This window comes from Manis javanica, chromosome 17 (assembly GCF_040802235.1).
Source record: "Manis javanica isolate MJ-LG chromosome 17, MJ_LKY, whole genome shotgun sequence".
Classification (NCBI taxonomy): Eukaryota; Metazoa; Chordata; class Mammalia; order Pholidota; family Manidae; genus Manis; species Manis javanica.
The window spans coordinates 38,420,165-38,437,131 of NC_133172.1; the positions used below are offsets into that span (position 1 = coordinate 38,420,165).

General features: G+C 53.1%; 1 protein-coding gene across 4 annotated transcripts in view; it reads left to right on the forward strand.

Moving 5' to 3' along the window:
* The window catches only part of CPNE2 (copine 2), a 41,723-nt gene extending 28,858 nt beyond the window's left edge, over positions 1 to 12,865 (forward strand). For all 4 annotated transcript variants that reach the window (XM_037010776.2, XM_037010775.2, XM_037010773.2 and 1 more), the window contains 4 exons: positions 1,944 to 1,995; positions 3,370 to 3,503; positions 10,728 to 10,964; positions 12,293 to 12,865. In XM_037010776.2, coding sequence (XP_036866671.1) covers positions 1,944 to 1,995; positions 3,370 to 3,503; positions 10,728 to 10,964; positions 12,293 to 12,400 — 531 coding nt within the window. In that variant the 3' untranslated portion in view covers positions 12,401 to 12,865. The remainder of the gene's footprint in view (positions 1 to 1,943; positions 1,996 to 3,369; positions 3,504 to 10,727; positions 10,965 to 12,292) is intronic.
* The last annotated feature ends 4,102 nt before the right edge of the window (positions 12,866 to 16,967 follow it).

The window sequence follows — 16,967 nt, forward strand, 5'->3', positions numbered from 1 at the left end:
CTGGGCATTCCTTGGCCCTTTGTGAACCTCACTTTGCCACCTGTGAAATGGAGCTGCTGGAGTAAGTGACCTGAAAAATGTTCGGGGTGGACAGGTACCACAACCCCCTGCTCTTGACCACCAGACCCAAAAGATAGCGGGAAGAGATGGAAATGAAGAGGTTGGATGGTCAAGAAAGCAGAATATTAATCCATCTCTATCAGGAGGGGGATTTTCCCCCTTGGTCTCTAAAATCTCCTAAAATCTTATTTTGTGGGAAGTCGGCCCAGGGGAGGCCTGTTTCCCTGGCAACCATTTTCCTCTTTCAGCCCCTGGTACAAGCCCCCCTCTTAATTCTATAGAGGCTTATGGAGTTGCCACAGCAACGAGGACCTCCAGCCTTCACACCTGGAGCCCAGTCTGGGGACAGGGTGAAGAGGGTGCCAGGGCAGGGACAGCACCCAAGAGGGGCATCGGGACTGGCTCCATGCTAGCATTTAGGGCTGAGGGAACAAAGAACAGAAAAGCCCCTTCCCCAGAACAGGGTTCTTCTTCTCAGGCTACCCACCCACCCGCAGGGCAGTGCTGGGATGAACGCCCCTGCTGCGTCCACCCCTCTTGGCCCAGGAGGGCTCAGCAAGGCCAGGAGTTCAACCCCCTCTCAAGCATAGTGGGTCCGGGTCTCAGGCCTGTTCTGCATGGCCCTGGCACCTGGCCACCCCTCTCGGGGCCTCAGTTTGTTTCTTTGTGACATGGGGATGTTGGCCTTGGTTTGACCTCCTGGCATCCCCATTGTCGTGTCCCGGAGCGGAGAGTCTGGGGGGGATTGTTTGTGCCTAGACTAAAGCTCTTACCTGGAAGAGGTGCCCCTAGGCCTCTTCACCTTCCCAGTTAAAACCTCTGGGAGTAGAATACCTCCTGAGGTTAGTGGGTTCATGGAACATGAGGTCACTCTGCCTGTCAGTAAATGTGAGACTGAGGAAATAGTCTAGTTCATTCTGTGTCTCAGTTTCATTATCTGAAAATGGGGTAATAACAGGCTTTTCCCCATTGCGTCATTGTGAAGAGCAGGCAGGTGCCTGCTGAGCACTGATCAGAGGCAGTAGTGGGAAAGGGAGCTGGCTGGTGACTTCAGCCGCGTCTGCAGGGGAGCAAGGGGGAAAGGGGAGGCCCCCTCTGAGCTCCAGCCTCTCCTGAGGCCCCAGGTTCCCTAGCCACCGCAGTCCTACCCACAGCCCTGACCAGTGTCTAGTTATTGGTCCCTCTGTGTTCCTGGATTGTCACATGTCCAGCGGCACCTGGAGTGTGCAGTGCCAGCCTTTGATGATCCCTGGGGGCTGGGGCTGAGCCCAGAAATGGGACTGGTCCCTGGGGCAACTGTGACAGCCCTCTCTGCCCTCTGCCCCTCGGACCCCATTATGCTTCCTGATCCCCAGTCCAGCTCTGAGCCAGTGGTCAGCTAGTCCCCAGTTGGGCTCCTTGACCTAAGAGGGCTCCTTCCCTAGCACTTGTACTTAATATTATTAAGTTGAGGGAAAGCCCTCAGGGCCCAAGGTGGAACCACAGTGATCCCAGGTGACAAAAGGTATTCCCAGTGCTCCTTGAACCCACCACCCCCAGAGGCATCCCTGTCCCACTCAGGGACTCAGTGAGGTGAGGAGCCATAGGCAGCCCTGACCATCCCCAAGAAGAGATTGGGGTGATGGGGAAGGGTCTCGGTTTCCTCCATTGGGAAGTGAAGGTAGTTGGGCCACTCTACATGGGTCAGACCCAGCAGTGGGGCCGAAAGCAGATGGGGGCTATCAACAGCCCTGACCTGGAGGTGGGTGTGGGGTGGTAAAAAACCAGGTGCTCTTAGAGGGAGCCTTGGCCTGGAGGGGAAAGTTGGGGCTGGGGCTGCCCTGGCAGGGGGCTAGATTTGGGGCCAGGAGGCTGCCAGCTCACATTTTTTCTCTGCATTTCAGGTCTCCCATGAGTTTGCCATCAACTTCAACCCCACCAACCCCTTCTGCTCAGGTCAGTTTCAAGCCCACCTGCATGTGCCCTGGGTCTACACCTGGCTGTCTTCCTGGGCAGAGGGAGGGGCAGGCATAGGTTTCTGCCTCTTTCTCCCCTCCCTTCCCCCTCACATTTGCTCAGAATGACAGATGGGAAAGAGCTGGGTCAGGCGGCCCTGGATTTAAGGCCAGTTGCTGCCGTTTCCTGGCTATGTGACCTTGGAAAGAGCACTCTCCCACTCTGGGCCTTTGCCTCATCACCTGCCCCAGGGAGGTGTGATACCTGCGTAGCTCACCTCACTGGGTGGTCAGGTGAGAATTAAGGGAAGTGTTGATAGGAAGCCCCACATAGAACAGGAGGAGGTTAGGGAGGCAAATTACACACCTGTCTCTCACCTCCTGCCCCGCCCTCCTCTCCCAGTCTTCTGCAAAGAGCCTTGGCTCCCAAGGACTGGGGTTGCCTGGTAGGGGGCAGGGGGAGACAGGGGCAGGCGTCTGGCTCACCCTGCCCCCAGGTCTCAGAGGTTTCTGAGCCTCACAGAGTCAGTTAGTGAATTACTGGAGGAGGAGAAGGGGCTCTAGGTGGGTATGAAAGAGGGTGGCGCCTAGCATCCTGGTACCTTTCAGCCTAGGATTTGGCTTGGATGTAGCATCTACCTTTCCTGGGAATTCCCAAAGCTGGAAGGGAAATGCATTAAGTTGGGACAATGCTGTGACTCAGAAGCCATGGGCATCTGTTGGCTGGAAACGCAGCCCTGTATGACTGCTGGGGTCTGCCTGGTGGGGAGCAGGTCTCCAGAGACATTTTGTCCAAGTTCAGGTTGGTCACCCTCATCCCTGGCCAGAGGCCTTCTGGAAAGGACCACAGAGCAGCAAGATAAGCTCCTAAAGGTGGCTGTGTACAGAGTACCAACTGTGTGCAGGGGCTGTGCAAGCACCTAGACCCCCAAAACCCTGAGCAGAAACCATAGCATATCTGGCCTCTGGGTAGCTTCCTGTGGTCCTGACACATCATGGCTCGTGCTACCAAGCCCCTTCTCTGGGAAGAACCTGATGGACCCCCTTCTGCCACCTACCTAAGAGTGTACTGTAACAGTCTCATTGACAGACAAGGAAACAGGCTCAGAAAGATTAAACAGCTTGCCCCAGGTCCCACGGACTGGAAGTAGCAGAGGCAGAATTTGAACTCGAGTCTGCCTGCCTCCAATTTTGATGCTCTTTGCTTTACGCCATTCTGGCCTTTAACTCTAGGAGCTTCCAGTCTCATGGGATACACTGGTGTGGCCAGGGCACTTGGAGCGAGCATGAAGTAGACACTTGGTCAGCAATTGGGACAAGGGTGGGTGCAGGGCCAGGGGGACCTGGCTGATCCAGGGTCTTCTCCCCGAAGCAGGTGTGGATGGCATCGCCCAGGCATACTCAGCTTGCCTGCCCCACATCCGGTTCTACGGCCCCACCAATTTCTCTCCCATCATCAACCATGTGGCCCGATTTGCAGCCCAGGCCACGCAGCAGCAGACAGCCACGGTGAGTAGGCGGTCACCAGCATGCATATGCAGGATTGGCCTGGCCCTCCCTGCCCCACATGATAGACAGCCAGACTGAGATCTGTCCTTCCTCCCCTACCCACCTCAGCAGGACTAGGATACTGGATATCCTGCCTGCCCTTGTTCTGAAATCCTAGTGAGCCCCTGCCTCTCTCTGCCTTTGGTCACCTGCAAGTATGGTAAGGGGGTTGGGCCAAGTGCAGCTTGATTGGTCCTGGGTTCCTGAAGCACAGATGAGAAAGACATAGCATTCTATTCATGCTTAGTAGAAAATAGTGCTGTGATCAATGAGAGAAGCCCCCCTAAGGCAGAGGGTACTCACTGCTTCCAGGACACAGGGAAACCAGGAGATGGTGGGCCCTGCATGATCAGCCCTAAAGCTGACCTCTGGGCCGTCTAGTGCCCGTGTCTCATGCTGAGGGCTCAGCATGTCTAGCCCAGCCTGGCGCTAAGTGATGAGGCTAAGGCCTGGCCCCACCTGAGGCTGCTGGAGCCGCTGTGTGGCATTGAAACAGGGAAAGTGGCTGTCCTGGGCATGTGCAGCCCTGGTCCTCTCCCCACCTCCCAGATCCAGGTCTGATGCCAGCATTGGGGTCACCAAGGGTCACCTTGCCCGTCTCCCCTGCCATCCACAGGACTTGTCCTGAGCTCCCTCTGCAATGTGAGTTGTGGGGTTTTCTCCCCCGCCACCCCAAGGGTAGTGAGTGCCATGACCTGTCCCCAAGCATACGGAAACTGGCTCCTGGGGTTTGGGAGCCCTCAGGGGAGCCAGGGCTGCGGCTAAATGCACCGGGTCCAACTCCTGCCTGGCAGCTGCTCCCTAGACTTCCAAAATCCCCAGCCCCCTGCAGACTTCCTGCTCAGGCAGGAAAGATTCTCTGCCTGAGTGCTTCTTGACTGCTCCTTCTACACTGTCCTTTTACTCTTCCTTCAAAATATCCCAAATTTGCCCACTCCCCTATTGCCATGGCCACCATCTTCTCCCACTGAACACCTCAGCTGCAGGCTCAGAGTCCTTTTAACAGCAAATATCAGCTCCTGCCACTCCCCGGCCTCTCCCTTCCTCGGAGACCTCTCCTGCCCCCACACCTTCCTTAAGATGATTCTGTCAGCAACCGCATTCATGTCTCTCAACCACAGCAAGCCTGCTCCTCCGTAGAGCCTTTTCCCTGCCGTCTCCTCTGCCTGGAGGTTCTCCCTTTGACTCTCTGCCTGGATGGCTCCATCCCATCCTTCAGTGTCCCCTCAAATGCCACCCCCCCAGGGACCTTTCTTGACCACCCATCTGAAGACTATCTCCCGCCTTTTCTGTTTATTTCCGTCTTGACTCTGACAACAGCAACATCTTGTTCACATGCTCTGCATCCCCTTGTATGTCATGTCTCCCTGATTGGGACTGGGCTGTGGTCTCTGTTCACTGGCGTCCCCCTGCTGGCCTGCAGCAGGGGCTCGTGCTCTCAGAATGGGTGGATTTAAGTTCGCCCCTGCTCTGGGCTGTGCTGTGCAAGGCTTAGGAGGCCAGAGGCAGCAACTCAGCCAGGGCCTCTCTCAAAGGGAAAGGGACCTTGTCCCACTGAGACCACCCAGAAGAGAGAGGCACCTAGCTGGTCCCTAGGGAGGTGGAGGTTGGCTTCCAGGAGGTGATGGCAAAGATAGGAGGTAGACAGTTAGGAGAGAAAGAGAGAAAGATGAAGAACCCACCAGGGCCAGCCTGGGAGGGTAGGACAGGAGGATGTGGTCTGATTATTCAGGAGGCGACAGGGTCTGTGAGGAAGGGGGCCCTGGGGCCGGGCTGCCGGGGTTGGACTCCTGCTCCCACCCTTTCTCACTGAGGCTCTGGCAAATCACTTACCCTCTCTCAACCTAAGTTTCCTTGTTTGTACAATGGGACTACTAACAGGGCTTTCCTTGAGGAGGTGGTGTTAGGATTAAGTGAGATAACAGAACACTTGGCCCCCAAAGAGACTTGAGGAGGAGAGACAGGCAGCAAGGCAGAGGGGACAGTGGCTGCCAGGGACGGGCAAGAAGGAGGTCAGAGAGCCAGCATAAGGAGGGTGGTCCTGGTCTTTGCTGCGGGAGTGTGATCTGCTGTCAGCTTGAGACACAAGCCTTCCTAGCTCTGAGCCTCTTTCCTTTGTGAAACAGGAGGCATTAAGTCCCCAGGGAGATGAGGTTCTGGGGCAGCCTGAATGGGCAGTAACTAGGAAAGGCCTGGGAATGGTTGATTCTTTTTTTTAATTCCAGGGGTACAGGGCTAGGATCAGTTGGAGAAGGCGGAGAAGAGGCAGCCCCTCACTTGCACATCATTTGCACACACCTGAGGCCAGCCAGGCCATTGTTCTGCCTGGTTTGTTACCTGCCTGAGCCCCCTTTCAAAAGTGTAGAATAAAGGCCTGCTTTCTTGTTTAAAGGGAAGAAACTGGCGCGGGAGCAGGAGTGAAGCCCAGTGTTCTGGGGCTCTTCTACCTGCCGAGCTCCAGGTAGGGCTTGGCAGTAGATGGGGTCCAGCAGAGAAGGGCGCCTATGCCTGCTGGATCCTAGATCTGCAGGGGGCTTGGGCCATAAGGAAGGCCTGGGAGGGCGTCTTTGTGTTCTGGAGATCCATTGCTGTGGGCCTCCCACAGGGCAGAACTTGGCCCTTTCTCCAAGCAAGACCTAATGCTCTCAACACCCTGGCCACTTTTGTCATGACCTGGTCCTGACAACCTGGGGAGGGCAGCCTCCTCCTGGGGAAGCAGTGTTCCCCACCCCAGCTTTGTGACTTTGGGCCATCTGCAAGCATCTGTCAGCTGCAAGAGTGGGGCCAGAGGGCTCTATTGGTCTCTTCCCCTCTGATGTCCATGAGCAGATACAGACATTCTCTGCTTCCTGCTTCATCCCAGGTCTCACTGTGCACTAAAGGTGAGGCTGCCTGATGGTTCAGCCTCTAGCTTCAGAGGCCTGTCGACCTGGTTCAAACCCAAACTTCCTCATTTTCTGGCTCTGTGACTCTTGCTTAAGCTCTCTGAACCTCAGTGTCCTCATCTGTTCAGTGGAGATGATGGAATAGTACCTGCCTTATAGAAGCATTGTGAGGATTCAACTAGATTGGCGTGTAAATTGCTCACAGTGCCTGGCACACAGTGAGCACTTTTAATAAATGTGGGCAGCTGAATCTTCCAGGGACACCTCTTGGGCCAGCATGTGGTGACTCAGAGCACATTTAGGCCTAAGGCAAAAGGAAATAATCTGTGGATTAACTGATGTTTTTGTACCACTTCTTATGGGGACTGCTTGGTGTGGCTTCACCCTCCCTGTCCCCAGGAATACACATATGCCTGCACGCCCACATACAGGAAATCAAGAGCAGGTGGTGGGAAGCATCTCTGGGCAGGTCCAAACTCTCCTGTTCATTCACACGTCTCTCCTGAGCATATTTCTGCGTGGCACTGGGGAGACCATGATGCACAAGATATGGCCTCTGCCCTCCCAGAGCCTGCGGTCAGGTGGGGACCCGGGCCAGTAAACAGCAGCTGAGATGCAAGGTGATTAAACTTGTGGTGATGGAGGGACAGAGTCATAATAAAGGTGGCACCAGAGAGCTCAGGGAAGGCTTCTTGGCAAAGCGATGTCCAAGGTGGGACTTGGAAGATGCTTCAGAGTAGCCACGTAAGGGGTATATGTGTGCGTGTGTGTTTAAGTGCCCCAGGCAGAGGGCACGGTATATGCAAAGGCTAGGAGGCATGGTGTGTGGGCCTAACTGAAGGAGTGTGGCATAGAAGAAGTAGGGCAGCTCCCACAGGGCCTTGGAGCCAGTGAGGAATCTGGATTTCTCTTGAAAACCTCAGGGCGGTGGGGAACCACTGAAGGGTATTAGGAGATGCAGGTGGGGCCGGGGGACTTCCATCCTGGGGACTTCTTCCTTCTCTCTTCCTCGGCCCATAAGACCTGGGCCTTGCTGTCCATGGCCTCCTCCTGGCTGGCTACCTAGGTGTCTGGAATCCCCGTGAAAGGGAAGCTGGGAAGCAACCCGGACCTTGGGAGTTTCCCCCACCTTTACCCACAGGGTCTTCAGCAGCCAACTTCTAAGAAGCCAGAGCATGAGTGCAGCTTCCCGACTCTGCCTGTAACTGTTGTGGCCAATTCAGTTTCTTATAAATCTAATCTCACGTTAAATACATTATAGAGGAAGTGGCTATTTGCATCCCTAGAAACCTGAAGAATGTCTGGGTAAAGGCAAGATGCCTCTTCCTTGCAGTGTGTTGAGAGTTTGGGGTTTTGATTCAACCTGACAGTGACCAGCTGTGTTTCTAGAGCACGGACAGGGTGCCACGCCCATGAGGTGCAGTGGAGGGTCTGAGGGATTGCCCTGAGGTGTGCTCCAGGTGTGGGGGTAGAGGGGTAATGCTGGCCGTGGAAGCAGAGCTCAGGGCTGGGGAGGGCCTTTGTCTGCTTGGCACAGAGGAACAGACCACCAGGTGGACCTTGGAGCTTTGGCTGGGATATGCTAGGCAGAAGGAAGGAAACCAGAAAGGCATGGAGGTGGAAAGCTTGGGGTAGGGTAGACAGGACTGTCCATGGGGTCAGTAAGGCCTTTTCCCACCTCCTCCTGCCTGATTGTGCCCTTCATTCTCCCCTCTGTAGTCCCCTCCCACCTCCCCTCTGATCTGTCTTGGTGGAGCTGTGGGCCCCTTAGAGGCTCCTGGACCTCAGCTCTGCCTGGATGGGCAAGGAGCCCTGGGACTTGTCAGCTGCACTTCCAAGGTGGACCCAGGTTGTCAACCCTCAGGCCCAGCTGGGCCGAAGCTGAGGCCGGACTGTGGCAGTGAGCTATGGGCAGTGGGCTAGTTGGTGCGCAGGAGTGAAGGTAAAAGTCCAGTGCCATGGCTCTGGGCCCTGCCGCCAGATGTTATCCTAGACCGTATGGCCATCCAGCACTGGGGTGTGGGATGAGGCTGTGGAAAGCTCCTCCAGCCACATTATTAGAGAAACAGCTACAGGCCTCTCAGGCTGGTGGCGAGTGGTAGAGGAGGACATGAGAAAAGAGCCCCCACTTTAGAGTCAGCAGGGCTTGGGTTGAATCTAGACTGTCCAGTTCTCCACTGTGAGGCTGTGAGCAAGTCACTGAACCACTCTCAGCCTGTCTCCTTCTCTCAAACAGGAATCACAATATGAGGCTGACAGAGTGTGTGTGGTCACTGTCACTGTGTTATAAGGGACATCCTCACCTTGTCAGCTGGTGCCCACAGTCCTTCAGGAACCAGGCCCTGCCTGCACCCACCTCCCTGGGAAAGAAGACTCCCAGGCCTGAGCACTCCCAGAATCCTATTATAGACGTGTGGCTGAAGGAGAGGGGAGACCCAAGAGGGTGCTGTGGGCAGGAGGGTGGGAGGCCACTGTGGGAGCTGAAGGGGCTTCAGGCCAATCCCACGACTGAGTGGTGAAGCCTGTGGACCAACACCAAGCATTCTTTTCTCTCTCCTTGCCAGGCCTCCGTGCCTCCCCTCTTGCCAGCTTAGGTACCCTGGAAATCTTGCCCTGGACTGTTTCTGGTGAGATGAAGTGGGGTTAGTGGCCACTCAGGGAATGGGGGCCAGAACGCTGGACTGTGTGGAGACCAGGGTCTGGATTAGCCCCCTGTCCGCAGGGGGCTGGCAGTAGCTGCCCTCTGCTGCAGGGATCCAGGCTGCCATCTCCATAGCAACAGGTATCCCCAGACAAGGGATCGGTCTCTTAAAGGCACAGTGCAGGAAGAGCTGCACTATGCTACCGGGAGCTGGAGGTCAGATGGTGGTGTACATGCCTCCACATGGTCTCTGGCCATTCCAGTTTGTACTTAGGGGGACCGGCTGGAGAGCATGGCATCCTAGGGGGCTGGATTTGTAGCCTCTGTGCATTCCCGAGGGAACAGATGGCTTTGCTGGATGAGAAGGTGGCTAAGTGCTAACCTGAGGTCTGGCTCAGTTCTGCCCTTCTTAGTTCCATGCTGGCTAGTCTGGGCCCCGTTTCACCTCTTGAGAATGAGAAAGGTCAGACTAGATGGCAGAAGCCCCAAAGAGACTATTAGGGCCACAGGGTCTTTTCTGTTTCTTACGGATATACCAGTGTTTATCCAAGTTCCCAAAAAGGGTGCTAAGGACAGAGCCAAGTAGAAAACTGAGGTCTCTGCCATCTTGGAGTTCTGGGACCTCTGCCTACAGAGATTTTGTGAATTTCATTCACTCACCCACTATCTTCACAATTTATGCTATAGACAAATACCACTGCTTTTAATTATTCAGCAATTGTTTACTTAAATTTTATTTTTAAAAACTTTGTAACCCACTATAAGTGAAAAGTTAGTCATCACTTGCCATAAATAGAGAGTACAATAAAAATAAATACAACCACCTTACAATGGTATTAAAGTCTAGCCAGAGACTATTGTCCCCTGAAGCTCTGAGCTTCTTTGTTAATCAGGAAGGTTAGCAAATGGTAGGGAGGCGTTAGCAGATGCACTAACAGCAAACTGAGACTTCCTCCTGGGTACAGTTTATAGAATTGAAAGACCACTGCAAGATGAATACTCTTCCCACTGTGACTTGAAGCTGCATCTGGTGTGTGACCCCAAGTCCGCTAACTCCAGCAGAGTCCCACAGTCCCAGAAGCACTGGCCTAGATGACTGGCTTAGCTCCTGCACCGTGTCTCAGAGGCTGACCATGCTGACAGGGAATGAGCAGGGGCACAGGGATTTGTGTGCAAGGGGAACAGAGGGCGAGGCTGCTCCCTGACTCTTGACAGCCAGAATGCATCTTCCTCACCGGCCACAGGCCTGACTCTGCCAGGAGTGCAGTTACTGATTACCGAGCTGCTGCTGTGTGGCAGGCTTGTTCTCTGAAAGGTACAGCAGTTCCCACTTTGCAGACAAAGAAACTACACAGCAATTTCCCAGTCTCACAGTGTAGGGACTGGCACAGCCAGGCCCTGAGTCTGGGCCTCTCACCCTCTAGCCAGGTTTCTAAAGGGGACATGCAGGGCAGGCAGCAGACAGCAGTTTGTGCTTCCAGCTGTGACCTGGTCAGTGTTTGAAGGATGAGGGGCCTGTGGGGACCACCATGCCAAAGGAGTGGCTGGGATTTGGCTACAGCTGGGGAAGAGCCACTTTCCTCCCAGTTTTGAGGTTGGAGGGGACTGGGGAAGAAGGGGGTAGGTCCTCAGAGTGCCTGGTTGACCCCTTCCCTGCAGCAATACTTCATCCTCCTCATCATCACGGATGGTGTCATCAGTGACATGGAGGAGACACGGCACGCTGTGGTGCAGGCCTCAAAGCTGCCCATGTCCATTATCATTGTGGGTGTGGGCAATGCCGACTTCACTGCCATGGAGTTCCTGGACGGGGACAGCCGCATGCTGCGCTCCCACACAGGCGAGGAGGCGGCCCGCGACATCGTACAGTTCGTGCCTTTTCGAGAGTTCCGCAATGTGAGTGTGGGCCCAGGCTGGGGAGGGAGCAGCTACAGGACCCCGACAACCATAGTTAATAATCAAGGATGAAGGTCTTGTACTTGTCTGCTTAATCCTGGGCTCCCCTGCCCTTAGCTTCATTGACTGTGCTCTCCTGAGTGCCTACTATGTGCCTGGCGCCATGCCAGCCCTGCCCCCAGATGAGGCCACATGTGTGAGCACCAGCTTCAGTGAGCTGATGGAACACAGGGGAGTGGTGCCCATCCCAGACGGGATGCAGGGCAGGGTTTCCTGCAGGACCTGCCCTCTAACCCAGAACCTGAACCAGAAGTTGGAGTTATCCACGTGGGACAAAGCATTTCAGGCAGGCAGGGATGACAGCAAAAGTCCTGAAGTGAGAGGCTTTCCTGGTAATCACACCTTACCCAGCCTCCTCACCTCACAAATGGAAAACAAGGTACAGGTTAGGGTGGCCTCTCCTTTAAGGGCCTCCACAGGGACTGGCAGCCCCACCTTGTTCTAGAGGTGGCTATGGTGCTCCAGCTTGACCCACAAGAGGCTGGGTTGGCTTCCTGGTAGCTTGCCCTGGAAGCTGGGTCCACAAGGAGCCCGAGGGAGCAGTCTCTCAGATGCCACCCTGTACTGCCAGCCTAGGGCCTCTTATTTACCAGACTCAGTGTGGTCCTGGGCAAACAAACCACACCTCTCTGGGCCTCAGCTCCCTCAGCCACAGGGCCTCTCAGGGCTCTGTGGCTCAGATCCTGGGTCCAGTCCCAGCAGGCACTGACCAGTTTTATACCCAGTGGTGTTGACATCTCTGCCCAGCACCTTCTGGGTTTACCCGAGATGACTCAACTCCTTCCTCTGGAATACTAGCGTCCTGAGGACAAATGCTGGGCATCGGCCACCCATGCACACACAGGACATGGACTGAGCACCTCCCCATGCCTAGCCAGTGGCTGAGCATTCAGCAGGAACCGGACAATCACAGCCTGTTTGTACCAGCCAGGGAGGTGCTCAGGAAACGTTCCCCAGATGAGCAGGCTGTGCAGCTCGCCTCCACTGTCTCTTGCCCAAAAAGCCTCCCACAGACAATCATCGTAACACTTTACTCCCAGGCATCTCAAGTGACGGAGGTGGGTGGAGCTGCACTGAAGGAAAGCACTGCTGACTGAGGGGTTTCAGACACGGACTGAGGTGGCGAGCAGCGTTTACACAGCCCTGGCCCTCAGCCCTGATTGTGGCCTCCAGGGACACCACCTGGAGCAGCTCTTAGGTAGCGCCCCTCACAACTTAGACTTGGTAATCCTTACTCTTCCTTCTCCACCCCACTGTCGACCCTGCAGGCAGCAAAGGAGACCTTGGCCAAAGCTGTGCTGGCAGAGCTGCCACAGCAAGTTGTGCAGTATTTCAAGCATAAGAACCTGCCGCCCACCAACTCGGAGCCCGCCTGAGTGCCAGCCCGTGCCCAGCAGCTGCATGCCGGCTGGGCCTCCCGCCCTCCCCCAGGAACGTGCACACTCGTCTTGCTTCCTTGTGGGTGGCCTGGTTTTTTTTTTTCTTTTTACAACCAGACCTCCACCCCCAACTTCCCTCAGCCCAGCTGGGCTTCCTTTGTTGGATTCAACTGATGATGCTTCCAGGCCAAACTGGCTTCTTCTCCAGCTCTCCCCACCCTTCTCACTCTTAAGTATTGAATGTACTTTGTATAACTTTAGTGGAATTATTATTGTTATTAAAGAGAATAAAATTTTTATAATCATTAACTGGCTTTTTCCAAGTAACCAGCTGCAGACTCTGAAAGGAACATATCCCTGGTACAAATTTTGTGTTGTAGCCTGCACCTAATTCCTGCTGTTTTTTTAATACTGTGACTGTGTTCTATTTATTATACTCAGGGTAATAAAGGAGTTTCAGATGTCCCTGTGTCAGCTCCTTCCTCCCCGGAGACCTGATGGGCTCACTGATCTGGGAAAGGAGACAGGAAGCCAGAAAGCTCCTTTCCCCTAGAAAGCCTGTGAAGCCAGGGCAACCTTCCACTTGGGGACATGCATTCCACAAACAGTAACACCTCTGTTAAACTGGCACAGAACTTGGAACATCGTACAGGCTCATTACATATTTGTGGATGGCTAGGATGCACTGACTCCCACTTGCAACAGTGGCACTGGAGAGTTTACACCTGTGTTTGGGCACTTGGGTCCAGCTGCTACCATATGGTGCCCCTCATTCTTCCTTAGTCTACATTTTGTTGTTAGACATACAGGACAGCAGTTGTTGCCACCCATTTGCTGCTCCTTCAGGTCTTAGGCACTGGGGTACAGTCCTGTGGTCTGCAGCATGTGAATGTTTTTAGCCTCAAAATGCTAAAGAGAGCTGCTTCTGTCCTGCTGACAGCAGCCACTGGCTTCTAGGGCATGCCCCACTCAGCTCAGGCCCAACTTCATGAAAGCAGTCAAGGGACCAATTTCTGAAACCCCAGCTGTCATCGTCTCCTCCACATAAGACATCTCTTTCTTTTCCACCTCCCTTGGAGGTCCAGTCAGCGCCTCCGCCACAGGCTTATATGTAACCAATAACAACTAACATTGATACTAAGCACTGTGTTTTCAGCTCCATGTTAAATGCTTTGCAGGCATAATTTTGATGAGTCCTTCTAATAGCTTCTGCCTATGACCAACTCAAGGATGAGAAAACAAGCAGAAAAGCCTATCGAATCCGTCAGAGGCATAGCCTGAACTCATAGCCAGACCTGGTTGACTCATGAGCCCACACTTGTTCCACTGCATAAACAATTTCCCTCAACTCTGCAAGGGAGTCTTCTGTTCAAGTTGCTAATCAGTATGTCCTTCCTCTCCACCAAAACTGGGAGGTCAGTTACCTCATTCTACTCTCCCAAGTGAGTAATTCTTAGTATGGCCTGCTGGTGCCTATCTGGTGTGAGCCTGTGAGGAATACCTTCATCCTAAGCCTCCAGTGCCTCTGCTGATTCTATGGCCACCAAAAGTGGGCTAAAATACCCGTTAGGAACACCTTCACTTCTGAGAGGGCTGCAGGGCTGCATGAAGCCCTGATTTCCCCAAGGACCTTTAGGAAATTGTAGCACAGGGACCCTGAGGCCAACCAGCAATGTGAATATCCCAGGACTAACATTTCTGGTTCCTTTGGTTTATGCCTAGTCTTTGCTTAGGCCCTTGCAAGACTGGCTGTCAGTCAAAACAACAACATAAAACCGTACCCATTTAATAGTCTAGCTGTATGTCACATCCAGTTAAGTTTGTACCCACCCCAGCCTGGGAGAATCTGTCAACTTCTGACTGACCAGAGGACAGGGGAGCAGCCTTCTCCCCCCAGCTCCATGTCCCCTCCTTAGCCCTCAGGTGTAATGGGGTGACCACTTCACACACAGACCTCTCCCTTACACCTCCTCACCGGAGTAACTGAACACATTGGTGAACCTGAGGAGACTGATGTGTACTAGGCCATGTTAAGGTGGAGTTCCTGCCTTTGCATCAGGGTCCATTCAAAATGCTCAAACCCTCAAGGGTGGTGGCTGTGGCCCCACCTCCAGGCTTCACGTGAGCAGACCCAGCCATCCCTGCTTGCTTCCCCCTTTCTGTTCAGGTTAGGCGGATCAGTCAAGCAAGGCTTCTACTCCCAGCTGGCCTGAGTTTACAAGAAAGCAAAGGCACCTGAACTCCTGACCAGGCCAAATCACCACTTTGAAATAACAAACCAAAATAAAGTAAATCCATGGGAGGTAATGTATAGCGTGGTGACTATAGTTAATAATGCCATACTGTATATTTGAAACTTGCCAAGGGAGTAGATCTTAAAAACTCCCATTCACAAAGGGGGAAAAAAGCTTTTGTTAACTCTGTGTGGCAATGGATCATTTCATTACATACAAACACTAAATAACTGCTGTACCCTGGAACTCATGTGTCAGTTCTTTCTCAATAAAACCGAACCAAACAAGCCTTGGTGCTGCTACCTGATTCTTGTGTGTGGATAGCAGGCTGGAGAGTGAAGATGGAAATCTAAACGATTCCTTCACCCTTGAATTGCTGCTACTGAGGCCTGGGTGTTAGCATTTGTTTATGAGTTTCACTGAAACCACAGAAAGCCAAACATAAAAGAGCAAATTAAAATTCTGGTTCTGTCATCTAGCTGTGTGACCTCAAGCAACTCACTGAACCACTATGAATTTCAGTTTCCTCTATAAAATATAGAGAAGGGCTGCTTCACAGGACTTTTTTTTTTAGGATGAAAGACACTTCAGTCCACCAAAATGGTCCACTAATGCCCCAAACAGTACCTGGTACATATATAGTAGCCCCTTAGGATACACTGAATGAAACAAGATGACACGCCTACTACTAAAATAGGAAGGACAAGGACCAACCAGCAGCCTGAAGCTCAGGGTGACGGTTATCTCTGAGTTTTGCTGCCCATCTCCTCTGCAAAGCTGGGGCCACAGTCTGCCTGTTACTGCTGCTGACACCCTGTCCCTAAACTGTTCCTCCAGCAGGGGAGGGAGCAAAACACCAGGCTTTGTCAGGGCCACTGAGGCATGAATGTGTAACTGGCTTGTGTGTTCAACCTGTGACTATGAAAGTGTTGGCAAGAGTCTAGCCTCCCACCAAGCAGAACTTGCATTCCACTGTTATATGTAAGTGGGCCGGCACACCAGGAAACCAAGGCGATACCCAAGTCCAAATGGGGGTGCATTGCCACTGAGCTCTCCTTTCTGCTTTCCTGAAGGGGCCTAAGATGACAGCTGAGCCATATACCCACGGCCAGGACGCCTGAGCCAAGGAACTGGGTGTGCCTAAGCAATTAACATTTAGCTAAGAGGGAAGCACAGCAGAAGCGGGTGGTTGGAGCTCTGACGACCAGATCTGACCCTTAACTGTGTCAATGTTCTAGCTGCAACTGAGGAATGCTGGTAGGATGGAAAAAACCTGCCAGAAATCATCACTAACAGAAGTTCTGGATACCCCACCAGAAATGGGAGAGGCAAATGGTAACGGTACTGATGAGGACGGCAGCTTTTCTGAGCATTGTGTCAGATACCACACCAAACCAAGTACCTAATCTAGATTCTTCCGCCCTACTAAGAAGTTGGTGTCATTATTCCTACTTATGAAAGGAGGAAACTGAGGCCCAGGAAGGTGAAGGACCTTACCCAAGTGACCCAGCTAGTAAATGTTGGGTTCCAAGCTCCTAACTACTGTGGTACATCACAGGAAGGTAGAACTAGGCTGGGTTCCCAGGGGGCAGAAGTGGAAGTGGGGAAAATCTTAGGCAAATGAAGCTTGTCTTGGGTGAAAAGGAGGTAGTCAGAAGGGAAGAACCCTTGAGGTGGAGAGTGAAAGAAATGAGGATGCAAAGGGCTAGCCTAGGTCTCCCGTAGTTAGGGGCTTGACTTTCAGTCTGGAATACTCCAGAAAAAAGCTGGAGGCCTCCCCCACCAACTCTGGATTTGGGAAGGCAGTTTTCTTTCTCCTGGGTTCTGGGACCAGGGAAGGCATACATAAACATGCCGCCAGCCACCTCTTTGGGTCCAGTCATATCAGCCCCCTGCTTTTTGTAGATGAAAAATGGATGTTTTGAATTTCACGCTCCCTTTCCTCCCACCCAGGTGGGTGACAGAGCCAAAGAAGACAGCTGGCAGAGGTGATTAAGAGGTTATAGTGTGGCACAAACTAGATAATACAGTAGAGCTGGCAATAGGATTCCTCACAGACAAGGCTTCTCCCTTGCATAGTTCAAGAGTTATAAGAACACTACCACTCAGGACAATTTAGGTTTCAAGAAACACACCCTAAACTTTTTAAAATCCCTTTTTACTTTCTTATAAAATCCCAATTATTTATTAAGCAGGAGTGGTGCACTTTCTAAAGCAGTGTTCCTTCAGCCCTGATTTTCTATTCTTTGGGTTTGATCCCCACAGCCTACATAGGATGCTACTTAGTTGCTTCCTCTCTTGGGCAAACCAGGTCCTAGTTTGCTATTCAT